The sequence below is a fragment of the Chaetodon trifascialis genome, chromosome 6 (assembly GCF_039877785.1).
Source record: "Chaetodon trifascialis isolate fChaTrf1 chromosome 6, fChaTrf1.hap1, whole genome shotgun sequence".
Classification (NCBI taxonomy): Eukaryota; Metazoa; Chordata; class Actinopteri; order Chaetodontiformes; family Chaetodontidae; genus Chaetodon; species Chaetodon trifascialis.
In genome coordinates, this window is record NC_092061.1 from 16,850,412 (window position 1) to 16,878,308 (window position 27,897).

Below are 27,897 nucleotides of genomic sequence, written 5' to 3' on the forward strand. Positions count from 1 at the left end.
ACATGCGATCCTCCTTAAGACATGGATGTGCTTTGATGACTCTGAATTTTCCTCTAGCGCCACCATGAGGTTCGCATTTGTGGATTTGAGTGAAATAGCAGTAACTTTGATTGGATTGCTGTGCAATTTGGCACGCACGTTTAATCACCTTGCTGATCCCCTGACCTTTCATCCAGCGTCATCATCATCATGGTTGCTGCAGTTGCTGAAATATGGACTAACAGAAAACCTCAGTATCCCACACTACAGACAATGTTAAACAAAGGGAATAATTATTATCAGCATTATCAGTGATGACGGTACAAAAGGAACAGCTTTAATGCAAGCTACAGGTGGAATGACACAGACCGTGTCAGCCCAGTTAAAACAAATATTTCACCTTTTTTAAAGGACAATCAGCTCCACACGCCTGCGACCGGTGGCTTTGTTCTCCTGGCTGTGATATTCACCCAGGCGCTCAGATATGGCTTTAATGAACTGGTTGTGGGAACAGCATCAGTTTTTAATGCACCAGTGTCTTTCACTCCCATTTGCATTTTTGTTTTATTTTCTGGCTAAACAGGGATATCTGTTCTTGACGTACAGGTATGTGATTACAAACTGATTCTATGACATACTGAAATACATTTTTCTAAAGCCATGTGTCAAGTAATTTGTTAATGCACTACACGGCAATGTTTCTCCAGGAGCCTTAATTGTCTAAAGTGAGTCACATTTTTTAGGGAACCAAATTTTAATATCAATTTTTATTTAATTGAGGTAGGTTAATGAAGTTTGATTTGTACATGTGTCATATGAAATAATCAGTCCAACTGGAACCTAAGGCAATAAGAGGACCACAGGGGACACAGGGGACACTATCCTGCAGCCAGTCTTTTACATTTACACTTATTTTTATTTCATTTTCATTTTTTGAACTTTATTGATCTGATTTTATTTTGAACATCCCCATAAAAGCAATTTGGTAAATATTATTAGTTTCTAGATGTGTTCTTTAAATAAAATGACTTAACAAATCAGTTCACAGCAAGTTGTAAACTGGAGCACAACTAACCATTATTTTCATTTTCCATTAGTCTGCAGACAAATTTCCCGATTGGTCATTTTATTTATAAAACATCAGAAAAGTTATTGTTGATGTCATCAAATGTCTTATTTTTGGAAAAGATGTTCAGCTTACAATGATAGAAAAAAGATATAAAAAGCAGACATTGGAGAAGCTGCAACCAGGGAAATTTGGCTGTTTTTTCTTAAAAACTGACCTAATCAATTATCAAACTAGTTGCTGATTATTTTTCTCTCAATCAAATAGCTGCAGCTCTAGTTATCAACATGACTTTCTGTCCACAGGTACCTGTTTGTTTGTGTTGGAGGGTGTGTCCTGGCGGTCGTCACCATGGGCATCTACAGCTTGCTTCTGTTCACCTCCACCTTTGTCTTTATTCTGCTCGTGTGCTCTGTGGACCCCAGCTGTATCCACCTCTGGACGTTTGCCTTCCAGATGTCATGGCAAACCTTCTGGCACCTGCTTATACAGTACAGGGAATACTACCTGCATGAGCCTGTCTGCACCAGGTACTAATCTCATACTGTATGAGGTCATCAGCTGACACCTTCATCATTTGCCAGAGCATCCAATATAAATTATGAACGTTTAGTTGTCTGGTAAATAATTAATGTATTTAATAAGTCTGCTGATATTCTATATTTTTAGAACTTTTCAAGACAATCTCACCATAAGGTCCATTTAGTAGCTGGAGCTTTTGACCACATCTCTCTCAGCAGAGTGAGAGTGAGAACTGTTCAAGCTTTTCTCTAGAACTCCTCAGTGCTGAAACTGTCAGCTGCTGTTTCCAAGAATCCACTTGTGGTACAATCAAAAGCTCCAGAACAACTACGAAATGGATCCGTTTTTGTTTTGTCAAGTGCTGTGTCCACCATTAAGGATGAACTTTGAACCTAAGTTGTTGGATGTTATTGTGCTCTATGCTCTGGGGGTGGGGGGTGGGGGGGACATGAAAGGCACACAGATATTTGAAACGTTTATTCCTCTGTGACTCCTCTTTGTGTTGTAATAAAATGAACTCTTGCTCCTTCAGATTGTTCCTGGCAGTGTCCTCTTTGATGCTGCTCACTCAGAGAATCACCTCAGTGTCCATGGACCTCCAAGAGAAACGAGTAATGCTAACAGTAAACGCTTCATCCAAAAGGAAGGCTTGTGTGATGCTTCTCCCTCTCATCAGCTACATCCTCAGTTTCACCACACTGCTCGGTGGTCCTTTGTGCTCCTACAGCCGATTCGTTTCCCAGATGGCAGACATGAGGCTCGGCCCTCCTCCTAATCCACTGGGTGTGGTCTTCCTTAAATCGATGCAGGTGTTACTGCTGGAGTGCTTCAGGTATTGCCTTGTCTATTTTCTGAAGCGTAACACCTGCGATCTCTCCAACTCCATCATTCTCTACAGAGCTCTGTGGGTTTGGGGTCTGGCGATGGTTTTGAGGATCCAGTATTATTCTCACTGGAGAATGAGTGAATGCCTCAATAACGCAGCTGGGTTTGGCTTTTGGGAAAATTCACCAGGAGACTCCCCAGGCTGGAGCGGACTATCCGACGGAGATTTCTGGACCATCGAGGCGTCGACCCGCATGTCAGAGTTTGCCCGCAGATGGAACGCCACAACAGCTTCATGGCTGCGCAGACTGGTTTATACGAGGTGCAAGCACTTCCCGTTGTTCATGACTTTTAGTTTTTCACTGTGGTGGCACGGTGTGCATGACAGTCAATTTGTGGGATTTTTGACCTTGGCAGCAACGGTGAAAGCAGATTATCATATCCACAGACGCCTGCGCCCCAAACTTTCATCAACATGGAGGAAAACATACATTTGTTTAAGCTGGATAAACACTCAAATGATTGTGGCTTGTATTATTATAACAGTAGAACTAAGAAACATGTCTAGTTTGAGACTTTTGTCTATGACATACATAGGTCTGGTCCCACTTTTTAATATAATTCTGCTCTTTATCTTATTAAAACTCAACACAGACACTGATGTAGTCATGTAACACACTCCCATTCATACGAATATGTGATATGAAGGGTCCACTCCGATACGACATGCTTGTTGTGTCATTAAAAGGTATGAATGGACTTCACATCACTCAACATGGGGAGGCTACAATTATTTAAGTGTATGTTATTTCTATATTTCTTTTATTTGTTGTTGCTTGGACTGATACATTGTTCCACTGAGAAAAATGAATTGAAGTGAAAAGTGAATTGAAAGCTGAATTATTTACTGCATAGCAATGGATAATTTGAGTCGTCCTGGAAAAGTTGGAGCAGGGCTGCTGTCTGCTAGGATAAACAAAAGATTTTATCATTTAAACCATCATTTTTGCTAATGACATTATAACATAAATGACACCACATCATGAGACAGCAGCTAATCGCAGCAAACTCAGAAACGGCACCAAACTCTGCAGGTCTTTTGATTGTGCAACTTGCACATATGCTGGATTGCTGAGCATGACTACTCTTTCCAAATACCCATATAAAAGAATTAGTAACAGTTTCCTGTAGACAAGCTCAGACAGGCCGAGTGTAAGATGCCGGCCTGAGAACTGAAGCAAACCAGTGACTCATGAAGTTGACCCCACATGATTAATTCTCAACAAGATCAGTAAGCACCTTCCCACATGGCTATTGTTTGGGAACCTTTCTGCTCCCTAGTGGCAAAAATGGCTTAATGCAGCTCTGAGGTGTATTTAACAACAATAACAGAAACAGATTTTTTTTTGCAATTAAGCATGTTTATTATGATTAAGTGTTTCTGATTATGTGTGTGTGTGTGTGTGTGTGTGTGTGTGTGTGTGTGTGTGTGTGTGTGTGTGTGTGTGTGTGTGTGTGTGTGTGTGTGTGTGTGTGCGCGCAACCATGAGAGGTCCACTCAGCTGTGCTAGAACAAGTGAATGATATTTGCATGCACTAGGATGTATTTTATTTAGCAAATGATTATCCAGCTGAAAGTGAATTTTTAAATCAACAACTGCAAACAAAGTTTTATGAGCAAAGAAAATGTGTCTACTAACTTTAGGATGAGGGTTAAAATCACACAGCTTCAAATCTCCAAATCTGAATCTTTTGTAGCTTTGTTTAAAATGAAAATCTCAAAGGGCACTGCACAGCATTCTAGTATGCGATGCACCGTAAATGTAATAAAATGTGTACTAATTATCTCACTTGTCCGAGTTCTTCCTCATTTTGCAGCAAAGTCTCTCTTCTCTCTTTCCATAAATTGCCAGCAACAATCCCCAAAAATAACAACAATCCAAGGTTTCTGTTTGAGACAAACTTCTTCCAGCAGTCCTCTGGTTTGTTAATGTCCACTGTGTAAATCTAAAAGAGCGGAGAGTAAATACCATGGTTTAATGGAAAACCCACATTTGAGAGCCGCTAACTACGAAGGCCCGTAACTGGTGGTATTCTTTTACACGATGACATGATAAATTCACTCAGATGGATATAATCTCACTACGGAATGAAATTGCACTGTAAGAATTAACCCCTTGGCAGCAGGCATTCAGACGTCACTGTAGACCATCATGTTCCTCACCTGATGCGTGAGGTGAATGGCCACTATTGACAGCACAGCATAGTAAGGCAGAGTCTGTTCAGCATTAACCCCGGCTGCCACCAGTCCCGACATCATGGCCACTGTGAAGCCACTCAGCCAAGGTTTGGTTTGCTCCTGGAACCTCAGTGCAGTAGATTTGACTCCCGCCACGACATCATCCTCCTTATCCTAGTTGTCAGAGAAAGCACAGGGGTGTCAGTCAGTATTATCCTCCTTTAAAATGTGAGGCATTAAAGTTTATGTGCTAGTCCAGAGTTCCTGAAAGTGTGAGCAACAAAAAGAGCAGTAGTTTGCATTTTGAATGCTATACCTGATTTAGTAAACCTCATTTAGTACAGAGCGATCTTTTAGCCTCATCGCTGCGATCCTTTGCTTCGTAAATCTAGCTCAAGTGTTCCACCTACAGTCCACAGAAATTAATGGGCAGCAGCTCCACACTGAACCTACAGTTCAGCCACAGTTTACATGATGCTGTAGGAGTGCTGTGGGATACAGGCAACACACTGTCATGACCACATATGTATATTTTTTCATTTCCAGTGTATAACTGCATACAATGTGCATTAGATGGCATTTACACATTATGATTTTTTTGAACAAAAATGTAGGAAATATTAATACATTTGATGTAATTGTTGTCTGTCATTTAGTCTGCGTATCTAATTCGGGAGAGACAACGGTGTTGAATTTGGCTGATGGTCTGTTCGCAACCTTTTATTTACATTTGCGTCATGGATGTGCAATGAAGTCTTAAATAACTTTTACTCTTCAGCTGTTATGCTGGGATTTTTATTCAAATTACATCTTTAGTTCCTCATCATCACAAATTGACAAATAACATATAGTAGTCAAACAGTTCATCTGCAGATTGTAAAACTGCTTCACTGTACAATACATATGCAATGTATTAGCATCTGTCTGTTGGATATCCAAATTCACATATTCTACCTTATCATGATAATAAGATTGACTGTATGTAATGTAATATATGTAACATTTCAAATAATCACTGCATTTGGCTAAAAAAGTGCTTTATAACACTGACTGAGGACTGTACGATTGATTGAGATTGTCATCAATCACTGCAGTGAACATAAGACTGAATGCTGGAGCTGTGTGTTAAGTATAAACAAAAAAAGGATGACTGCATAACTTTGTGAAAATAAAAGATTGACCACTGACTAAACTATTTGTTACTTTAACCGCATCTGTGTTAAAATGTTAAAATGTGGAACCCTCTACTTTACCTGATGTGCATATATAGTGTCATATATCAGTGTCCACATCACTCCTGAGAAATACAGCGGGAGGCACACGGACCAATCACAGGAGCCCTTGACAGCAGCCCAACCAAGCAGTGCTCCCCAGTTGAACGTGAGGCCTAAACAGAAGAAACAGAAGACCAGCTTTAGCTTTGCTGATGGGATGGAGATTGAACTTTAGATGCAGAACACCACAAGATAATCTTAATCACTACATACCCAATACAACCTGTGGCCAGTAAGTGATCCTCTTCATCAGCGGGTAGGTGATGACAAGAGATAATGAAGCTGCACCCAAAGCTATGCTGTGAAGAGCATTGTGAAAACTCTGAGCCAAACAGTGTCGAGCTATTAAATAAATGAACAACTTTGAATTGGGTAGCCCCCCATGATTGGATGGATGGATGGATGGATGGATGGATGGATGGATGGATGGATGGATGGATGGATGGATGGATGGATGGATGGATATCTGATGCTTATATGAGGCCCCATCATTCAGAGAGCCAAATCAAGTGAGCATCCTCCAAAGTTACAGTCTTTTTAGTACAAAATTCCCTCTTTGTGTTTGTCTGGGCAGTGTTTCCACATTGAGCTGCAGTGGTTTGACAGTAATAAAGAGAAAATATTTGCAAAAAATGAGTAGCTGATTGTTGTATTAAGACAGACTTGAAAAACTGTAAACCTATCCTTAAAGTACCATTATAGCATTTATTTTTTCCATGGGTGGGCCCAGGGGCTATGAAACACTACAACATGATCACATTACCCATGCTTCAACTATGGGACAGCACAATAAATGAAGTCCAAAGACAGTGTATTTCCTCTCACCTACACTCATGGTTACCTCCCCCATCTTAGGTCTAATGAAAACATTGAGATGACTGACTACCTGTAATAGTTGAGACACAAGAGAACCCCAAGTGCCAGAGAGAGCTGTCCCCCAAGAAAGACGAGTGCATGCATCTGAGGAATCTCGCCTGATGCGATGGGTCGTGTGGCCGTCCTGGACACCTGCATGAAAACATCATTATATTAGGAGTGCATACTTATTGTTGTAATAAAGTAGTACAGAGGTTGTCATTGACTGTGATCATGTGAGTGATGGTGACACAGGTAACTAGAAACACATGAATATAGAATCCAGGGAAAAGACAAGATTAAGGAATTGGATGGGTTCTGGTTTCTTTTTCTAGTCCCAGTAGCATTGACCAGTCATGTTTGACTGGGCTTTGGTTGCACGCAGGTCTGGTTGATAAAAAAACGGAGATGACAGGACAAAGCATAAAACAAGAGCTGAGCACTTATATTCATCATAGTAAGTGTAACCAAACTATTCGCATGACAAAACCCACCTGTTACTTTCAGCTGATGAGTGAATGGCTATTTATCAGTTTCATATACCTTTCTGTCAAAGTCTTTATCCCACATGTCATTGATGGTGCAGCCTGCTCCTCTCATTAGCAGAGAACCTGTACCAAACAGGGTGAGCATGCCCAGATGTGGGAGACATCCAGGGTCAGAAGCCAGAGCAATGCTCCATGTACACGGGAGATACAGCAGCCATGTCCCTACAACACATACACATCAGAACTCAAGCGAACAAAACAAGAGATTAGCACCCAAACAAAGCTATGAAGAAATGAAGGTCAAGCTGAGTCTTTCATAGTTTAGTGAGTGGTCTGCCACGGAACACAAGGTGGCTCACTTCCAGCAACTTGCATGGTGCTGCCAAAATAGACAGCATCACATGTACATTTTTGCTTTTTAGGTTGCCCAAACCTTTTCGTTTAACCCCAGGCTGCAGACTTAGAGAGGTAGATCTAATGCTAAATTTGGTTAACTTGATCTACACAGAAACGCACAGAACTAAACTCTAAGTTTAGCCAAAATTAGAAGAGGAGTGATGCGTCAAAATGGTCTTTTGATGCGCATACAATTATCTTTGATAGCAAACACGTTTCACATGCAGTTTTTGTAAAGTCCTTTCTCTATAAAATAATGTTGTACACAGAGACATAGAAAGATGTGATTTGCATTGCAAATGAATGTACGAACCAATAGGTTTGTCCAGCCTCATCAATCGGAGGTATGGCTGGACAGGTGCTGGTGCGGAGTTCACAATTGTCGCAGCTGTCAAACTGAATGATCTTCTCCCACAGTGATGTGTCTCACGTAGTCTGAGCGATGGCCGGATTGCACTCTGACTGTATAACACTCTTTTAAACACACTGGACTCTGAGTGGACACCATCTCTAGTCCTTCTTCCTTCTGTATACAAGAAGCAGCTTGACAGGGAGTAAGGACAGGGATGACACTTTGCATGGTGAATCCTCCTCAGGACACTCATCGTTAACCGGTTGGTCAGCTTGGCTGGGAACATGGTGTTTGTCTGAGGTCAGCTTGTCATGATCTTTATTCCCTTGAAAACGTCAACCCTGAACGCACAACATACACACACACACACACACACACACACACACACACACACACACACACACACACACACACACACACACACACACACACACACACACACACACACACACACACTATGGTTTTCAATGGGTTTTTCATAGAGGAGGCCCGATTTGCTGCCACAGGTGTTCCTTTCATGCTAGCATGACTCAGCTGCACAAAGGCTGAAATGTTCATGTGTCAGAGAGCTGTCTCCTTTTTAGCCGTGTGTGCAAGTATTATTATGATATTATTATTAACACTAAGAATCACAACACTGAGTATTTGCTGTTGTTGATAATATTAAGTTACCGTAAGGGTAGATAAAGTTCTGCTGAATAGGCCAGTGTTTATTGACATTCGCTGACGCTGAGGGTATAGTCAACATTAGCCACAAACTAACTCAAGCTAAGCTATTTGAAAATATTGTATCAGCGTTAACTTATCTTGAACAGAATACAGGAACAGTAACACTTACACTGTAGATTTCAGGAGAGAAAATTGAAACCGGCCACTATGTAGGCGGCACTACACAGCACGATTTAGTGCTTTCCTGTTGTGGTACGCAGGATATATTGTTCGAGGGGAACGATGTCTGTGCTCGGAACCAATGACAGCCAGGCAAGGAGAGCCCTGCATCCACGGGTATGACTCGTATAAGACAATTTTCTCTTTATTTCAGTAATAGTCGAAAAATGTTATTTAAAATGAAAATGTTAGAAACACAACCTACTTGGACTTGTAAATACTGACAATGGTTTTCCAATTATGCTACTTAACTCTTCAAAATCTTTGCCCACATTGAATGCCAGTCTTTTCCCCTTGAATGGCAACGTCATAACCTACTCTACTCTGCTTCTGATTGGCTAGTTCTCGTTACCTCCATTGGTTGGGGTGGGTAGGTTAACCATGGCGAGTGAGATTGGATAGGAAGAATATCAAGGTAAGCCAATAAGAGGGAGAGTAGGGTGGGTAATGCCTTCGCCATCCTAGGAAAAAAATTATCCTCTGTTGTTAACTTGAGGGGCAAAAAAAAGTACATTTTTAACATTTACCTCTCATTCGACAAAGGATTGCGTCTTCAATCGTATTATCGTAATTTAATAGAGGTCTACTCTCCACCGAGAAAGATACTTTTTTTCCAGGGGCGAATTCAAAGTTTAAGGGGCGGTCTGAGAATAATATATATCAGTACCAAGTGCTAACCACCAGATGGAGACAAAGAGCAGTATTTGGTGTCTGCATCGTGTTAAATATCTAAATTTGATGACACTAAATGACTATATTTAATTTGCTGGCAAACTAATTGGCTTTGAGGCCCAGCCACAAAGCGAAACCTAGTACTTCCGGTCAAGTCAGTGTCTGATTTCACAATTAAAGCACGAGTCTGTTCCTCGAAAACCTGTCTTATTAGCTATTACCTATCTGAATAATTTAACGTTTCATCAGTGATAGTCTCCTCTAGTTCATTAAGTGAAAATGTGTATGCCTTTTTTGGGCGCAGCGTTATGAGTTCATGGAATGAAGTTTATTTTGAAGGTTAAGTGACTTTCGACGGAAGTGAAATTGTAGTCTTTGTTGGAGCGGAAACACAAGCCACGGCGAGTTGTACTCGCGGGAAAAATGGCGGAAACGTGTAGTGCCTTTACATTATCAACATCAGCGAATCACACCATAACCTATTAAGTATCGTCCTGTGTTTGCTGGAATGCGTGAGTACATCAATCCCCTGAGCATTTTAGCAAGTTGAATTTTTCTACTTTTTCTTGCGATCATACTGTTGAGAGAGTTCGTGTCAGTTGAGTTAGTAAACGGCCTGAACTCGTTTTAAGACTCCGTCCTGTTGAACGCATATCACTTATAGTACCACCGAGGCCCCAAGTTGTTTCTGACATACTGCCATTGTTGCACCGATGATTAAATGGATTTTCCTGTGGAACCTGAGGACAGCAGTACATCTGCTACTAGTGTTATTAATGCATTGCTCTGTTGAAACCCTCAGTAGTGCACTTCACTTAACCAGTGGTAACAAAGTATTAACCTACTACAAGGCGCTGGGTTTGTACCTTGCACAATGCAATAATGTATGCTTTCAATCCTCCAGGTGTCTCACAGATGTGTCTCTATTTATAAAACACTGGGTTTACGGAGGAAAGCAAGATGCATGAAGGTATTTATTACAGTGAATTTTCTCATAATATTCAGCGTTCTTTCAATGTACTGCATCAGATTGAATATTCAGTGTTATTTCTTATTTACTCCCTCAGATTCAATGCACTTTTCCACCTCTGGCCACAGGACACAGAATCAAGCTGTCACTCAAGAACCCACAGTTGAGTCTTTCGAGTGTAATGACTGTACACTCCTCTTCAAATCCAAGGTCTGCCTTTTGGAACACCTCAACAAATCGCATGGATTAGATGCAGATGTTGCTCATGCTGGTTTAAAAAACCCTGAAACTAGCAAAGTCAGCACTGACAACAATAGCAGCAGTTCAGGAAGTAATTTTGAAGAACAACACTGTGATTTCAAAGCTGATGTTCAGGATGTTTTCAATGAACATGAGAAACATTGTCAAAATAAATCAGAGAATGAGAACATGGTAGGAAATCTAAGTGGTTCTGAAAACCCGGAGACCAAAATTCATTCAACAAACCAACACAAAGAAGCTGCAGCAACAACAGAGATGTCCTCCGATTCTTCAGTTGTGCCTACCTCAAAGACTAAATGCATGCTCAACTCATCAAAGGATCTGAAAACATACAAGAGGCCAACCATGCAAACCATCACCAATTACTTTGCAATGTCCTCTGGATCAAATGGGAAACCCCCAGTGAAGTTAGCTGATAGCCCAGTGCTTCTGGATAGCACCAAAGAAACCCTGATTTTGAAAGAATCACCATCAAACTCCAGTGGTGTGTTTAAAGTCACCGCAAAACCCACGATTGATATCTCCAAACAGGCTTCTTGCCGTTTTTTGTTAAATGACCACCTTCAAATTACTGACCTGAAATCACCAAAGCCTGAGGAACAATTCAGAGAAACATTTCTTAACAACGTTGGCAAGAGGACCAATAATGAACACTCAAAAAGTCCTCCTGCTAAAATAGCAAAGACAGACAAACAGAAAGCACATACACAGAAGCAACAACTGTCAAGCAACACAGGCTTTTCATTTGAATTAAGTGAAGACGAAGAAGAAAAGAAGGTGAGACTTGGTATCAGAGATATGGAAGTTTATTTTTGCAAGCACTGTGACTACAATGATGTGAGCATCAAATGTGTGTCTACCCACTATCAGAATAACCACCCTTACGTAAGATATAACACTGCCTACATTGAGGATCGGAGTGATCGGAGCGCTACCTTTCGTTGCCTGGAGTGTCCAGTTGAGTTTTTCAGTGTGGCTGACCTCAAGAGACACTACATGGAAAATCATCCTGAGGCCCCAAATGTATTCACAATGCAATCACGTGAAAGCAGTTTGGTTTTCAAATGTTTTGTGTGTCTGTTTACCACCAGTGCATTGAAGGTCCTGAAAGAACACTACAAGGAAGAGCACCCGACACACAAAGTGGATAATTCCTTGATGTTTTGCAAATATTCAGCCAATAGATGCCAAGAGGGACCACTGCAGTTGAATACATGTGAAACTGCAATCAGTCCACAAAAACCACAAGGGGTTCTTCATGAGGGTGCCCATACACCATGTAAGGAAGTCAAAAGTGAACCCTCACCGCAACATCCCATCTCTAAAGGAGCAGACGTGGCATTGTATCATTGCAACAACTGCAAGTTTAGTCATAAGTCAGTTGTTGTCATGCATGTCCACTACCAGAGAAGCCACCCAGATGAAGAAGTCACAATTGACAGAATCAAACAATCAGCTGATGTCACGTCACATGCAGGTTTGCTGAAGACGCCAGAGAAGTGTCCGAACTCCGTAGGAATAATAGAAAAATTGACAGCTCAAAAAAACACCTCAGATTCTTCTAAGGAAGCAAGAAACAATGCTGAAATTGCATGGCAGAAGAAGATTTCATTGTCTTTGATAAATCCTAAGCACGCACCAGAAGCTTCTCAGACTCAGTCAGAGTCTGCACAAACTAAGAAAGTGAAATCTGCTGAGGGCACAAGTAGAGGAAAGGGGTTGCCTTCCAAACATTGCAGGGAAGAGTCTGCTGGAATAGACAGTTTATCCTTAAGATCACCAGATGCATTGTTTTACTGCAGGTTTTGCAGTTTTTCAAGTGCAAACATGAGGAGTATTGTGGGTCATCATAACGCAAAACATGCTGCGCTGGCATCAACAGTTACTGGAGACATCTTATCTTATAGTGCTGAGGTGTGGAAGAAGAAACTTCAAAGTGAAACTGAGGCCTCAGCCGGAACTACATCTTCTGATTCTGAAAGGAGTAAACAAGTCGAGGTATGTACAGAAAAAGAACGTCAACATGAAGAGGACAAGGCAACAGGAGCATCTGTGATGGAATTTAATCCTTATGCATGTGCAGAAGACTTGTTTTACTGTCAAAAGTGCAACTATGGAAATATGTCTGTAAAAGGAGTATTGAACCATCAAGCCAAAGTTCACCAAACCGTTAGTTTCAGCAGGCAGTCTATTCTTGAATATACAACTTTGATATGTGCTGAAATTGAAAAATCTAAATCTCAAGCAAAGGAGTTACCCTTTTTGACTGATCTACCTCTTCCCCTGATGAATGAGGGTGATGACAATATGTTTTTCTGCCACTTTTGCAACTTTAGACATAGAACTGTGGAACAGGTGTTGCGGCATTACTTCAGACGACATCATGGATTTGTGGCTAAACGCGAACAGATCCATCTATATACTTCTATGGTTCTGAAACAGACACAGACATCACTCCAAAGAGCAAGTGCAAGCCAAGAAGTCAGTCATGCATCCCTTGGGGAAAAAAGAGATAAAAAGACAAAGCTTGATAAAGTTTCGGCCTCCCCTTCTGTGACAGCCCTGCAAACAAAAAGGACCCTTCAGTGCCACAGATGCTCATACAGCACGCAATATTTGCATCATTTGAAGAGGCATATTTGCAAAATCCACAAGTCCAGGTGCACACTCATGGATGTTTTAAGATTGTGCTTTGAACATGGAACTTTACAGTCAGGGTATCACTGTGAGTTGTGTGTTTTCTCTCACAAAAATGCAGCAGCTGTCTATGAACACTACCAGGAGAAACACCCAGGACATAAAATAAGCCACAAGTATGTGTCTACTCAGTTGTATGTTGGTCCCGAAACAAGCATTCCCACAATCAAGAAACCTCAAATGCAGCACACTGTGGGAATTGGTGATGGTGATGACACTAATGGCAGCTTACTATCTCAGAGAACTGGACAAAATGAAACCAAGACGTATTCTTGCAGAGCATGTTCATTTAAAGGTAGCTCAGTGTCAAGGATCACAGACCACTACCGTGCTGTTCATCCTTGGTCTGTGAAAGAAGACGGCTCAGTCCTGGACATCATCAGCAGGAAGAAGCTGAGTGCAAACAAGCAGGTTGAGGAGCACAATGAAACGCTGGTGTCATCTGACACCTACCTTACAGCTCTTGAACTTCACCACTTGCCTGGTTCATCTGAGGAAGCAGGATCTTCTGCAAATGTCAAGTGCCCTCACTGCCCTGCAAGGTTTCCTACCCAGCGCGGTCTCAACACTCATTGTGGAATGAAACACAGAGAAGCTGAAACTGAAAATTTAGATGAACACCAAGAAGAGCAAGTACAGATCCAAACACGTGTGCATGTCTTTAAGTGTCCACATTGCACCTACGTGAATACAAATTATCAAGGAGTTCTCACTCACTGCCAGATGAGGCACCCTGCCCTTCTTTCCAGGGCAGACAGTCTATATGTGGACGAAACACACTTGTACAACTGGGAGGAGTGTTTGAAAAGAAAAGGCCCTGATTTGAAACTTTGTGGATACAAGTGTGAAACCTGCCCACAAATCTTTGCAACACAGGAGAAGCTGAACAAGCACTGCGAGAAGGGCCACAATGAGACTGTGGAGGAAACCGTGCCAGCTCCTCAACCATCAGCTGTGAGTAAAAGAAAACAATACAAGACCCACAGTAAACCGGGATCAGTATCGAAAGCTTCCTTTCTAAGTAAGAAAATATATGCAGCTATTAGATGCCAGTACTGCACTTACAGTTGCAGCACAAAACTTGCTCTTGATCGACACTTGCGTGTTCGTCACAACAATGAAACTGTTTCAAAGGCTCAAGGTTGTTTATATAAGTGTGCCCTGTGCTCCAGTTTCTTTTTAAAGAAAAGGCGTCTTGCAAGCCATTATGCTAAGAAACATGGAAAGGAAGCCTTCTTGAAATACTGCGCACCGCTTTTCATACAGGTCCCCAAGAAGCCAGTGCCAGCACTTCCTGACCGCCCTTTAACTGAGCAACCAGAAAACACTTCTGAGGCATATCAATCTAGCGCGATAGCAGAGGAAAACAAAATATTAGTCTACAAATGTCCAGTTTGTCCCTATGTGAATGCCAGCCACCATGGCACTCTCACTCACTGCCAAATGAAGCACCCAGACCTCACAGCCAGGGCGGATGACCTTCAAACAGATGAAATACTTGTAACCAACATGGTCAGTTGTACAGTGGGAAAAGGGTCTAATGAAAGAGGGTACATGTGTAAAAAATGTCCACAAATTCATGTATCGTTGAAGAAACTAAGAATCCACTGTCAAAGGGAGCACGGTCAGGCAACAGCCTCTGAACATTCACTTGAGATGGAAACTGAAAAACAACGTGAGCACAGCTCTCAGGGGTCAGTGTTGGAGGCTGTCACCTCAAAAAATGAAACATCACCAGTCAGCACCACAGAAATTGGCCTCAGTCAACAGTTGGGCACTGCTGAGTCAAACACGTCAGTGCAGAGCAAGGAATCACAGTACAGGTGCAATCTTTGTAGCTATATGGGATCGTGTCGAAAATACCTGTATTGTCACTACAAAAAGACTCACAAATTGGATCCACTGACCACATGCAAGCTGCTAGAGAAGTATAGCCGACATAAACACAACAAGCCCAGAAACCTGCCTGAAGCCGACTCTGAGGGATGCGCATCTGTCGAATGTAAGATGTGTCCAGACTTAAAGTTCGACTCATCTCAGCTGCTTATCGCCCACTACCGTACTTTCCATCGCTCAGATGGCATATTGGACTTCATTGTCTTATCAAAAGCATCAAAGAAAACCACAGGACTTTACAAATGTACCCTCTGCAACAAACAAATGAATGGAATTAGGAAGTTGTGTCATCATCTGGATCACCACAGAGTGAGGGCGAAAATGATGGCTGAGGCTGCAAAGAGGAAGGCATCACTCGTCATTACGACAACACCAGAGGCCAAATCCATGGAAGTAAGTCAACTTTGCCAATATGGTTATTTACACGTTTGTTCCTTTGCATGCACTTGTAAGTTTCAAATTTGTTGACTATTGCTGTCTTTAATTTTCAGATCTGCAGGGAGGATGAACTACCTGTGGCAGAAGCTGAGGAGGCACAGGCCCAGTGGAATGTGACACCAGTACAGACCTTCACTTCTCCACCACGTCCTCTGCCGTCCCCTTCAAAGCCCACTGACCTGGAGCTGCCAGAGCTGGAATCAAGACAAGACAAACACAGTTGCAAACAGTGTCAGCGGAGATTCATCTCACTGAAAGGTTTGCGTTTGCATGAGCGCAGCCATGCAGCCCTGGCAGCCATCAAGAATAAACTGCGCCGTCTGTCTACCTCAGCACTGAAACACAAGTAAGAAGAAGCCTTGGTGATTTTCAGTTAGGAAGTCTAGGAGCAAAGTGACCAGAGAGTCAGTCAGCACTTATCTTTGTCTAACACTGTCCTTCGCAGTTCAGGCTGGCACACATTCAGAAAGCTTTACAAAGCGAATGAATACTCTCATAGTATCATTAATGTAGCATTATTAGTACAAATCTGATGTCCATCATGTTCAGAACTCTGACTGAATGTAATTTATTTATGGTTTGTTTTTTTTCCATTAACAGCATTAACAAATATGTCCTCTACAAAGAGGGGACTATGAGGCCTTTCCTCTGTAGCTACTGTTCGTATCGGACGACTGTCATGGGCCTGTGGAAGACTCATTTTCTTAAAGCACATCAAGGTGAGTAACCTATATGTAACATGCCATTACCTAACATTCAACACATTGGTAACAGCATCATATACTCTTTCATCTGAGAACAAATTGAATTATCAGAGAATTTGTAGGTTTTCTCCAGCAATATGTGGTACATTCAGGGACATCAAGGCAAACGTGTTTTTGCGGGTTTTTAAAAGTTACTGTTACTAGTATATACTCAGCTACCAGTTTATTAAGTACACCTAGCTGAGATCAACTCACTCACTTTTAATTGCCATTTATTGCCTTCCTCTGAACATTATAACTCTGAATGTTTGATGTCCAGATGTTGTTATGCATGCTGCTGGGACTGACAACCAAAATGAAGAGAGCGCTCACTGGGCTGGCATGGAGCCCCCTAGTTCATCAGAGGAGCTGAACAGATTGCCTGAACTTAAAGAACCGGAAATAACTCAAAGCAAGTCAATCCTATTATGTTTAGAAATCCTCACATATATAAACGTCAAAATGTATATTAAATACACCTGCATTAGCATCTATTGAGAGACTGCTTTATTGTACTTCGACAGAATCGCTGTACTTGGAGCACCCAGATGTGCAGCGGCAGTTGAACCACTTTAGCTTGGTGGCGCAGGCTGCTGCTCCATCTAAAGCGACTGTGCAAGAAACCAAGCTGCTTCACTGTGACGTCTGCAATTTCAGCACTGAACACCTGTCTAGTATGCGACGGCACTACATAAATCGCCACGGAAAGAAGATCCTCAGGTGTAAAGACTGCAGCTTTTTCACTGGTTCACGGTAAGTTACAACCGTCATGAGTATTATTCTTTATGTGAAATGTTTGACGGAATGTTTTTGGAATGTGAAAACTTTATTTTTTTAATGCGCTGACAAGGATTCAGTCACTTTTGGAGTTGAAGTCAGTAGCATTTACGTAACATACGTAACTTTTACAAAACAAAAATGAGCTCTTATTACCGTTTTGCCTCAACATTAAATTAGATTTAGCAGACAGGGCATGGCCAAAAGTGGCTTCCTGGGAGAATAAACAACACAAAAATTGCCACTCGGGAAGTTTAGCTGTATCCGATAGTGATGAAGAGCATATGCACATGAAGTACTGTATGTAACTTCTTCACATTTTGGCGTCTGCATCATATTCATTTGATCAGTGTATGCCAGTAAGAGGCTAAAAATGATCATCAGTCTTTTTATGCCTTCATGTGAGAGTAGAGCTAAACTTGGATTATTCATCTCTCTAGTTAAACATGCAGCCCCAAGTCATTTATTTTCATCTTCAAAACTGTGTGATTAGTTTATTAGAATATGGAACTTTAGTTTGTTGTAGTGATGTCTTATGTCGTTAACCTTTCATTTGGGATAATTGTGACCGCAAACTTCCCTCACATTCTGTGACTGACATGTATTCTCATTACTCATTTCTCCTGCTGCTATTAGGAAAACCCTGGAGATGCACATGAAGAAGGGTCACTCTGCCTCCCAGTCAGAACCCACTCATCAGAAAGACCTCCGCTGCCCTTTCTGCCTCTACCAGACCAAGAACAAGAATAACATGATTGATCACATCGTCTTGCATCGAGGTAGGCTAGATGCAATATTTAGTGCTCCCACCCGCCGATACCCTTATCTGCCACGTTGTGTTTCGTTTGTTTTCAGAGGAGCGTGTTGTGCCAATAGAGGTGCGTCGCCCAAAGCTGTCTCGTTACCTCCAAGGCATCGTCTTCCGTTGCCACAAATGCACTTTCACAAGCGGCAGTGCCGAAAACCTGCGTCTGCACATGATGAGGCACGATGACATCAAACCCTACAGGTGTCGGCTGTGCTACTTCGACTGCGCTCTGCTGAGCGATTTGGAGGCACACCTGAGTGATAAGCATCAGGTGAGGATTTGTAGCTACGTCGCTCTGTGCATCACTGAATTCCTTTGCGTCTTAGTAAGAAATTAGCCTCTTTGAATGTGCTGGAATTTCATGGCTGGTGTGACACAGTCAGCCCTCTTTGACCAAAGAGCTCCTTGAACTGTGGAGCCTCAGGAACTAAACTAGCAACTAAAAGTCTCTTCTGCAAAGTCCTGTCAATTATCATGGTAGCATTTGGGATGCAGTTCTCTCACTTTTGTGCTCAGTCCATTCACAGTACTCCCTCCATACCCTTACACTTCCTGCAAATGTGCAACTCTGCAGACTTTGCATGAGGAAGTAATCCTTCAGTGAAATAAACGAAATATGGAAACTTTCAGTGAGATAATACCCTTTAAATTTCAAGCACACATCTTGTTTACCAGCACTGTGTATGTGTAAGGTTTTTGTTGTCTCATGAAGGCATGATTGATATTTCTTCAACAGAACTGTCTTATAAACAAGATGTGCATAACAATCACTCCATTCAATTATTCATTTATTCTTTTGTGCAGGTTGTGAGGAACCATGAGCTTGTGGGTCAGGTCAGCCTTGATCAGCTAGAGGCAAGGGTTGGCCGGATGCCAGAAGAGGACGAGGAATCTTTGTCTAACTTGGAGCACCACGAAAGTGAGGATGTAAAAACAGAAGATTTTGATACAGACTGTAATGAAGCTCCACACGAGACACAAGCTAAGAACCTTACAGAAATTAAAATCATGGAGATTGTGACCCTACAGACCGAGGGAGCCCATCAGAAGCAAGAGCAGGATGACAAGAATGGAGATGAAGAAAGCGCCACCAAGAGCTCTGTATTAGACCCTCAGTGTGAGAATATGAACACCGCTGTCCAGGAGAAGCACGAGCTGGACCCACAAGAACGAGCAGAGGTCTCACTCTTGCCAGACATTGAAGGTGGACAGAAGATAGCAGATACAGCAGGGCAAGAAGTTGGTGAAGGGAACAATGCAGACATCCAATATGACGATTGCGTTTGTCTAGAGAAAGAGACAAATGAGAACCAAGCCCAACCCAAGCTCAGAGATAGTGAGGACAGCAGTGTAACAGTGACACAACAAAAAGAGGAAGCAGCAGGGGGGAGCTCGGCGACACACGGTAAATTAGCTGAAAAAGCACAGGCCCACAAGCGACACATTAAGGCGCTAAAGCATAGGACGCTGAACATCGAAGCGAGGGTGGAAGATGATATACTGCGTCACATCCTGCTGCTGGATGAAGATGGCAGCATCCGCAAGAGAGACAAGAAGGCAGCTCAGGAGAGAACGATAAAGACAGAGCAGAACTCTGAGCCTGAGGTTAATGTTCTGAGTGAGAATCTGCTGCTGGGTGAAGAAGGCGGCATCACTTTGGCTCTCAGCCAGAAAAATCACACACACACGGAGACAGTTTCAGCCTTTGCAAGGAAAAGTTGCGGGCAGGCAAATGGCATCAGGGCTCAAGAGCGTCTTCCAGTTGAAAGACACCTGCTAACCCTTACACCCAACTGTGGACAACTTAAGATAAACCATAAGGAGATCTTAGGCGTCTCATTTAGAAGCTGCAAAGAGGAAAATCTGACCAGTAGTGAGGAGGTAAGAGACCCTTATGGGGAAATGCCAGTACTTGAGAATGAGTATCTCAGGGAGGAAATGGGTCCTCTTGGTAGTTCCAAGGAGGAAGATCAGAATGATCCTCTTGAGCAAAAGCAGGACAAAGAAGACGAACTGATCAGTGATGATGAGAAACGAAGCTCAAATCAGGGACACCGGGAGGGTGACGGGACAATGGAAGCTGACAGTCCACATGGGCCCAAAGGTGAGAGTAAACCGATGAACTGATGAACAATGAAACCGCATGTAACAACCGTCTAAGATCATTTCTCTTGCTCTTCAGGTGCACTGACCATCCCGGATGGAGCCGCTGGAGTCCTGATTCCAGCAGCTACAGAGGAAAAAGTGTTTACCTGTGACTTCTGTGGACGAAACCTCACGAACAGCTCTGAACTGGAGCGTCACATCATGCGACATGGAAAATAATGGTTTTCCTTAGGTTTCGAAAGGGTTTCCATTCTTCATTTTTGTGTTTCTTTTCATGAATCACCCTCTGCTTTCAAACTGTACTGTGTATGTTTGAACAGCCTGGTTCCAGTTTATTAAGATTTTGTGGATTTTAAACATTTTCTTAATATTTTTATGGTACAGCTGTTAATGGGTAGAAATTAATTTGTGTGATCCAGTGGCGAAAATTTCAGAACCAATTTGGAGACTGTAAAAAGCGTGACACCTAGTCATTCGGCTTTTATTGACAGCTGTTTTGTTTAAAGATGCTGAAGGATAACCATGAATAACAAACATGCGAATATCCTTTTTTTTTTTGTCTTTCTAAAAATATTCCCATTCTTTATGGCTAGGGAGATATTAATCTGAGTTTATTACTGTAAAACATGCAAAAATCTTGACACTGTGAACTACTGTTACCTATAAGCTGGTATTGAAAAGGACGTTCAATGCCGGGACCTGAACCGACCTCATTATCACTGACTGTGGAACTACTTGTGCTGCCTTAAGGTTCTGTTACATATTTAGGTTGTTGTTTACCTTGCCAACAAGCAAGTAAATGGGCTATGTTCACAAAACTAACAGTATGTAGTTTAACGTTTTAAGATATTCTTGTTCTTTCTGTGTCAATGGTCTGTGTTACATATGCTTGCTTTTAAGCCTTTTTGGTTGTATGTCATTTACTTTTGTAAATAAACAAAGTGTTGTTACACAAATGTGTCTTTTCCTGATGTCCTTCTGCTGTTGAGTGGATTATAGGGTGACTGTGTGCTTCAGACTCTCATACTGGAACCCATAAAGTAGAGACACACTGGATCTGTTCAGGGATGTCAAGTCCACGGACAGCAGGAGATCCATTTCCAGATCCAGATCATGACAAATATGGCTCCGGGAGTTGATAGGCAATCGGTGTATCTGGTTCTCCATAATGGTGACTTGCCCTCAACTGTATGCATTTGAGTCTGACTGCTGCTATGAACCAGGCGTGTGAAAATTGGATCAAACTGTCAAAGCAGGCAAAGTTGATCAAATGTATAAAAAAAATGATATTAAATAAGATTCTCTTAATGCGTTGCCTGTATATATATTTTTTTTTGTTTACAGAAAGATATTTTAGTGCACTTTATCTGCTCTAACATAAAGTTTGTGACCCCTGTTGGAAAACGGATGAGCCGAAAACCAAGCACCGCCCAGCTGGCTCCACGTCATCCTCCAGGCGGACCGTTCAGGAGTCCGGTGCGTTCAGACGGGTCCCCACCAGACTCAGTTTGTCTGGACCTTTAAGTGTACCGCAAGTACATGCGCGTGCACACGTACGCGCTTGTGCGCGCGCCTGAAGCGTTTACCTGTCGTCAGGATGCGGTCTGTCATGTCAGGGCTTAAAACACCTGCAGAGCGCACCTTACGGCACCGTGAATGCAGCATTTTCGATGCAAGGAAGCAGCAGCTAAACCTCCTGGAGCTTTTTAGAAAACACCAGCTCTCTGTTCAGCATGGCAGCCAACTCTTAACATTTGACTTAATCACGTTAACGAAAATTCAGTGTTGAATTCACACTGCACTGTTTATGTTTTTACATGGATTACAACACTTAAATTATTAAATGTGATTAAACTAAATCTAATTTCCAGACTTTTATAATATTACATTATGTTTGGTGAAGAAAAAACTTAAAAAACTTAGATAACCTAATGTAAAAACATCAAACAGTATTTCACATGTGTATTGAACGTTTTATTTGTATTGAACCATGTTTTGTGTGTCGGCAACTGAAGCAACATACAAAAGTCTCACCATGCTTGCTATTATTAAAGTGTGATATTTCTGGATCCTATGTGACGTATACGTCATAGGATCATCGTATTATTCTGTATTGTATTAACAAAAGGGGAAAAAAATAGAAATGAGGCAGCAGTGTTAGTCTGTCTCGCCCACAGTTTGATCCCGTCCTGCAATGACATTCTTAGTTACCTCACAGAAAATAGCTCCTCTGTTTCTCCTCACATAACCCCCCCACTCACCCTTCAAGGTTTGCACAGCGTCCTCCGAGGAGCTGGTAGGGGCCAACAAATCCTGAACGAGGGTAGAAGGCGGAAATACGAGCTTATGAGAAACACCTGAAGGCAGCATTTTCGTCTGCATGCGTTGGTTACGACACATTCTTGTCATCCAAATGTAAGCGGACACCGCTTCCTGGTGTGGACTAATAATGGACCGATGAAAGCGAGAGAGAAGGTGTATCTGCTCGAATCGTTGTGATCTGTTCTGCTTTACGAGTCTGCGGAAACATTGTGAGTATAGAAGCTGTCAGAAGGTTTCTGAGGTATTGTTCGCTTGGTTTAATACATTAGTTAATGTCCGGGAAGAGGTGATGCTCATAAATCTTTATCAGACTCACTGGATCGATACCGTGCTCCACAAGCTATTTGTTGGAAATGTGTTCATTATTAATGCGAAACTAACAGTTTCAGAACTAACTCCAGTTAGAAGATGTTTGCATGTCAGTGCATTCGCTGAGGACGTCATGCAGGCTGGGATCCACTTTGAGCTGACCTTTTGCAGTAGTTGTTTCCTCCTTCCTTGAGCTCCACCTTTTGTTTGTCTTCCTCATGACTTACTGTAAGAAGACTGGAGACAGGTTGGATGTGGGATATGTTTATGGCTTTCCAGTAATTTACATATTTTTAGCATGAGTGACTACTGTGGGAATAAAAGTCCAACAGACTGACAAACAAATGTTTGTGCTGAGATCTACCCACTAACATGCACATTACTAACTTACTGTCTGTATTAATGCTTTATTTTTACAGTTCCCAGGGTGATTTTCTCAAAAGAAACTGACTGAATAGACTGAATAAAGATTCCAATAATAGATTAAAAATGAATATAATATTTAGTGGGGGTTTGAACAGAACAGGTCTTTCAAAGGAAATGTATAAAGGAAATTTATAAATGCAAACCAAATTTTAATCTGAATTTCATCCTTAAGTGCCTGTAATTAGGTTCTAATAGCATTGTCAATTATTAGGAAATTGCAGACCCGGAAAATGAAGGTGTTTGTAATAATTGTGGTACCGTGGTGTTAGTTATTTTGACGTCAGCGCTGCTCTTCTTTGACTTACGAACAGGAGCAGAAGAGACAGCATTCAGTTGGAGGAATGTCAGCCATAAACAAATCTGCAGAGGATGGAGGCTCCTTCTCATCAAAGGTCATCAACATCGTTTTCCTCATCCTGCTGCTGGACCTGCTGGGATTTACTCTGATTCTACCTCTGCTGCCTTCCATTTTGGACCATTATGCACAAACAGGGGTTAGTTTTAATTCTAGAAAAAGAAAAAAAAAACCATCAGGGTGCTTTCTGTGACAGCAGTGTGATGTCTTAAAATGCACATTTCAAAAACACAAGGCTTATTTGAGTTGCGTTAAAAAAAAGGACTTCGAATGGGGTGTATTTGACACACACTGTGCAGAATTTTATGCACATTGTCTCTCACATCTCCTGAACAAAGGGGGCTTCGTGTGAAGAATCTGTTCCGTAAAAATCATAACCAGCTCATGAGTGATTAGATCAGTAGTCACGGACTGTGTCTGAGTGTCTGAATGCTGACTCATGCTAAGCTGACCTCTTAAGTCGTGTTTGTGTTGTCCCTCTGTGATGTATCTTTCTCGTTGGACAGGATGCCATTTATCAGTCTCTGCAGAGTGTTGTGGACTGGTTCAGGGAGGTTGTGGGAATTCCTCTGGAAAAGAAATACAACACTGTCCTGTTTGGAGGTATATTGGATCGATTTCACATACGATGCGGCTTATGCAGAGCTCTACTTTTTGTGCCAATATGATCAATTGAAACATAGAATTTTCATGATGCAAAGAAACCGCATCATTTGCGTGTTCCTTAATTTGCCTTTCAGGTCTGATCGGGTCGCTGTTTTCTCTGCTGCAGTTCCTGTTGTCGCCTATAACTGGGGCTCTGTCAGACCAACATGGCAGACGGCCATTGCTCATTCTTACCACAGTGAGTAAAATGCCACTTTACAACACTTTTTGTGACTTTATAATATAAGTCTTATTCTTCTCACATGAAAGCCTTATAGAAAAGAGCAACAGTGTAATAATATCATTATTGCTTGTTAGACACAGAGTCAGTCACTTGGCTCTGTTCAAACCTTGCAGCCTTGCCGTCAGCGCTGATTCATTTGGGTCTAATTGGGTGCCTTATGTTCCAGTTAGGGCTGATGTCCTCTTATGCTGTCTGGGCCGTTTCCCGGAGTTTCAGCATGTTCCTTTTGTTTCGAGTAATTGGGGGCATTTGTAAGGGCAACGTCAGCCTCTGCACCGCCATTGTGGCCGACTTGCCTTGCCCGAAAGCACGGAACCGAGGAATGGTAGGCACGGACTTTGTTTGGCCACAGAGATTCATGTGTGAAAACAGGCTCTGCTGGTTTTCTGTCCCTTCTTTTCTTCAGGTGTAGCATTAGGGTCGCAGTGATATGCAGCAGAATCTTTAATTATGGCTCTCACCCTCACATTTCTTTCTTGTACATAGTTTGGCTGATTAGACAGTCAATGCCCTTGTAATTGTAAGTCAGACTTGATAATGCCTTCAGATATATGTCCCATGTTAAAAAAAACAAAATTAAACTTTTATTTTATCACCACCAGGCCATGATTGGCATCGCCTTCTCCTTGGGCTTCACTGTGGGACCTCTGATGGGCGCCTACTTCGCCGTCAGCTCCAGAACAACAGGAAGTGTCTTCTACCAAACGCCGGCTCTGCTCGCTCTGGCCTTCAGTGTTGCTGATCTGCTGTTCATCTGGCTGATGCTGCCAGAGACGCTCACAAAGGATGTCAAGGTTGGCTAGTTAGGCCACGTTTAACGCTTAGGGAAAACGCATGTGCTTTCACGCGGTTTGGCCTCGTTCACACGCGAACAGAGTTTTTTTCACGGAAAACGATCATTTTTAAAAAGTGGAGATTTCTGAAAACGCCGGTTATGTGTTGGCATGTAAACAGGGTTAAATGGTGTTTTAGGTTCTGAAACATCACAACATGCGACTGAAAATACTTAACGTTATGTGAGTGACATGTTTACACTCGTGCCCATAGGTTTGGCATAGCTATGATGGTGCTCAACGGCGTATTTATCCGAGTTCATGTAAACAACAGCATTTTTGAAAACAATGTTGTGTGCACGATTTTATTTTTGAAATCGGGGGGGCTAAAATATCTGTTTTCCAAAATACCCTGCTACGTGTAAACGTAGCCTTAAACTGAAGGGGCAGCTATGCTGGGAATAGCTTTATGAGTTAATAGCAATGATACGCTGTCATTCCCTAACAAGTACTGTAAAGTGTTGGAGCTGCACATGCCCACACAGAACAGGTCTAATCAGGCAACATGAGTGAAAACACCCGTGTGGCTTTAAAACACATCATATACATATGTCAAAATGCTAAAATCTGACACTGTCTACATCTAATTTTTCCTCTTTCATTCTAGCCTTCATCCTCAGGGTTTGGGGACTCCAGTGACCTTATGAACCCATTATCTTTATTCCATTTTTCAGCCCTTACCAGGGCAACAGATCCACCTTCAAAAGAAAGTGAGTCCTGGATTCCACCGTGAGGCAGAAGCTTACAGCCATTTGACCCATTTATAAAGCGTGATTGAACCTTGGGACACAGATTCAAGCTGGAAATGTCTTTGCAGGCATGCAGAAACTTCAAGTGTTGGGGCTGGTTTATTTCTTATACCTCTTCCTGTTCTCTGGTCTGGAGTTCACGCTGAGTTTTCTGACTCATCAGCGCTTCCACTTTACAAGGTATGAACTCAAAGTTAAAGCTGTGTACTCTGTGAGTTACAGTAAACCCACCTGAACAGCAACCTTGTGATTTTTACAACTCTTTATCTCTCATTAGTATGCAACAGGGAAAGATGTTCTTCTTCATTGGTGTCATCATGGCTTTGATCCAAGGGGGTTATGCTCGCAGAATCAAACCTGGGCACCATATCAAGGCTGTTCGTATGGTAGGAGTACCTTCTGTTGACATGACAAATAGCTTTACAGTGATTGACTCTTTATTCAGCTGAAAACACGTGATGCACAACTGCATACTTGTCTTCTTTAATGAACCGTGTTTCTCCTTTTTAGGCAATAATAACATTAATCCCAGCATTTATTCTCATCGGGCTCTCATGGAATATAACCATGCTTTACGCTGGTTTGGCACTATACTCATTTGGTGAGCTCATTTTACACTATATGTCATGTTAAGATGAATTAAAGCCTTTAATGCACATCATTGCAGCTATAATGTATCTCAAGAGGTTAAAGGTTAAATAGAAACACACTATCCACAGATAATGAATATTATTAATGGTATGAAAATGTCCCTTATGTCTTTCCTTACAGCGGCTGCGATAGTAGTCCCGTGTCTGTCAACGCTTGTGTCTGACCATGGTGAACCTCTTATTCATTCTTATTTATTGAAACTCACAAACCATTTTGATTTTATCTACGATGTGCACACTGGCACTGATTATCCACTGTGGGTTTTCCTCCAGGATCAGCCAATCAGAAGGGCACAGTGATGGGGATTCTGCGTAGTTTGGGTGCTCTGGCTAGAGCTCTGGGACCAGTTGTGTCATCCTCCAGTAAGGAAGACAGATGGCAGTAATGGCTGCTGAAATCTGAAATTTCAAAAACGGGGTATAGAGACATATTTTATTTTGCTTGGTAAAAAATGTAACATTTTATCCACTGTGTTTTATTCACAGTTTACTGGATAGCTGGAGCTCAGACCTGTTTTCTTCTCACATCAGCCTCTTTCATTATCCCTCTGGCTCTCCTGAGAACTGCAGGGAGGCTAAAGGAGGAGTGAGAGACACAAAGACTTGAGAGAGAACTTGTCATGTGTTGGAGTTTCATTGAATGTTATAATGTTTACATCTGCTGGGAAAACAAGCACTGACTTATTACTTTGAGATGTACACTTTATGCACTGTTCTCCAAGAATCGTCGCATGAACCAAAATAATGCAAGAGGACAATGCACATGCCAAAACGGAGGGAAGGTATTGTTCAAATGTGGAATGAGTGGAGCCTTTTAACATGCACATGTTGACCTGTGCAGACTGTGAAATCCATGGGTTAGGATGGGTTACAAATATGTTAATATGTTCATTTATGCTTGTGAAACATAGATATCATTTTATACTGCAATATTTAATCACTCAGATTTTGTTTTACAAAATAGCATTTTATTTTAGTGTGTCCGCAAATGTGGAGATTATATTTTCTTGTAATTAAAAAAGGATATAACAAAGTCTGTATATGCAAATGTGTTAATATTTTGCTTAAAGATTGTACAAAAATGTTTTCAATGAACTTCATTTCCGTGGTGA

The 27,897-nt window shown here is 41.8% G+C and overlaps 4 protein-coding genes across 4 annotated transcripts; 3 read left to right on the top strand and 1 right to left on the bottom strand.

Annotated features, from left to right (window-relative positions):
* Nucleotides 1-505: 505 nt before the first annotated feature.
* mboat4 (membrane bound O-acyltransferase domain containing 4) lies at nt 506-3,066 on the top strand. The gene is made up of 3 exons (XM_070963913.1): nt 506-585; nt 1,351-1,575; nt 2,100-3,066. The coding sequence occupies exons 1-3, from the start codon at nt 506-508 to the stop codon at nt 3,064-3,066; spliced, it is 1,272 nt and encodes a 423-aa protein (XP_070820014.1).
* A 918-nt stretch (nt 3,067-3,984) lies between these two features.
* On the bottom strand, nt 3,985-8,921 carry coq2 (coenzyme Q2 4-hydroxybenzoate polyprenyltransferase). The gene is made up of 8 exons (XM_070964733.1): nt 8,835-8,921; nt 7,958-8,337; nt 7,304-7,470; nt 6,792-6,913; nt 6,119-6,204; nt 5,885-6,018; nt 4,617-4,805; nt 3,985-4,399 (listed from the first exon to the last, which is right to left on the bottom strand). The coding sequence occupies exons 2-8, from the start codon at nt 8,280-8,282 to the stop codon at nt 4,235-4,237; spliced, it is 1,188 nt and encodes a 395-aa protein (XP_070820834.1). The 5' UTR covers nt 8,283-8,337; nt 8,835-8,921; the 3' UTR covers nt 3,985-4,234.
* A 1,026-nt stretch (nt 8,922-9,947) lies between these two features.
* On the top strand, nt 9,948-21,206 carry LOC139332858 (zinc finger protein 462-like). The gene is made up of 11 exons (XM_070964992.1): nt 9,948-10,068; nt 10,461-10,526; nt 10,624-15,773; nt 15,872-16,164; nt 16,419-16,537; nt 16,842-16,973; nt 17,086-17,314; nt 17,975-18,117; nt 18,194-18,417; nt 18,951-20,250; nt 20,329-21,206. The coding sequence occupies exons 2-11, from the start codon at nt 10,517-10,519 to the stop codon at nt 20,469-20,471; spliced, it is 7,743 nt and encodes a 2,580-aa protein (XP_070821093.1). The 5' UTR covers nt 9,948-10,068; nt 10,461-10,516; the 3' UTR covers nt 20,472-21,206.
* A 1,442-nt stretch (nt 21,207-22,648) lies between these two features.
* On the top strand, nt 22,649-27,895 carry mfsd10 (major facilitator superfamily domain containing 10). Its single transcript, XM_070964687.1, has 13 exons — nt 22,649-22,783; nt 23,621-23,803; nt 24,171-24,267; nt 24,405-24,508; nt 24,720-24,878; nt 25,156-25,347; nt 25,994-26,096; nt 26,204-26,315; nt 26,413-26,521; nt 26,646-26,736; nt 26,907-26,954; nt 27,059-27,148; nt 27,272-27,895. The coding sequence occupies exons 2-13, from the start codon at nt 23,651-23,653 to the stop codon at nt 27,373-27,375; spliced, it is 1,362 nt and encodes a 453-aa protein (XP_070820788.1). The 5' UTR covers nt 22,649-22,783; nt 23,621-23,650; the 3' UTR covers nt 27,376-27,895.
* The last annotated feature ends 2 nt before the right edge of the window (nt 27,896-27,897 follow it).

Bases quoted from the DNA above. Each gene is read 5' to 3' on its own strand.
- LOC139332858 (XM_070964992.1), top strand. The intron at 16,538-16,841 runs GTGAGTAACCTA...TTTGATGTCCAG, and splicing joins TTTTCTTAAAGCACATCAAG to ATGTTGTTATGCATGCTGCT. The intron at 18,118-18,193 runs GTAGGCTAGATG...GTTTGTTTTCAG, and splicing joins TCACATCGTCTTGCATCGAG to AGGAGCGTGTTGTGCCAATA.
- mfsd10 (XM_070964687.1), top strand. From the start codon at position 23,651: ATGTCAGCCATAAACAAATCTGCAGAGGATGGAGGCTCCTTCTCATCA. The intron at 24,268-24,404 runs GTATATTGGATC...TTTGCCTTTCAG, and splicing joins CAACACTGTCCTGTTTGGAG to GTCTGATCGGGTCGCTGTTT. The intron at 26,316-26,412 runs GTATGAACTCAA...ATCTCTCATTAG, and splicing joins CAGCGCTTCCACTTTACAAG to TATGCAACAGGGAAAGATGT.
- mboat4 (XM_070963913.1), top strand. From the start codon at position 506: ATGCACCAGTGTCTTTCACTCCCATTTGCATTTTTGTTTTATTTTCTG. The intron at 586-1,350 runs GTATGTGATTAC...TTCTGTCCACAG, and splicing joins TATCTGTTCTTGACGTACAG to GTACCTGTTTGTTTGTGTTG. The intron at 1,576-2,099 runs GTACTAATCTCA...TTGCTCCTTCAG, and splicing joins CATGAGCCTGTCTGCACCAG to ATTGTTCCTGGCAGTGTCCT.
- coq2 (XM_070964733.1), bottom strand. From the start codon at position 8,282: ATGTTCCCAGCCAAGCTGACCAACCGGTTAACGATGAGTGTCCTGAGG. The intron at 4,806-5,884 runs GTAAAGTAGAGG...TCTGACAACTAG, and splicing joins ACACTATATATGCACATCAG to GATAAGGAGGATGATGTCGT. The intron at 4,400-4,616 runs GTGAGGAACATG...CCGCTCTTTTAG, and splicing joins CCATTCACCTCACGCATCAG to ATTTACACAGTGGACATTAA.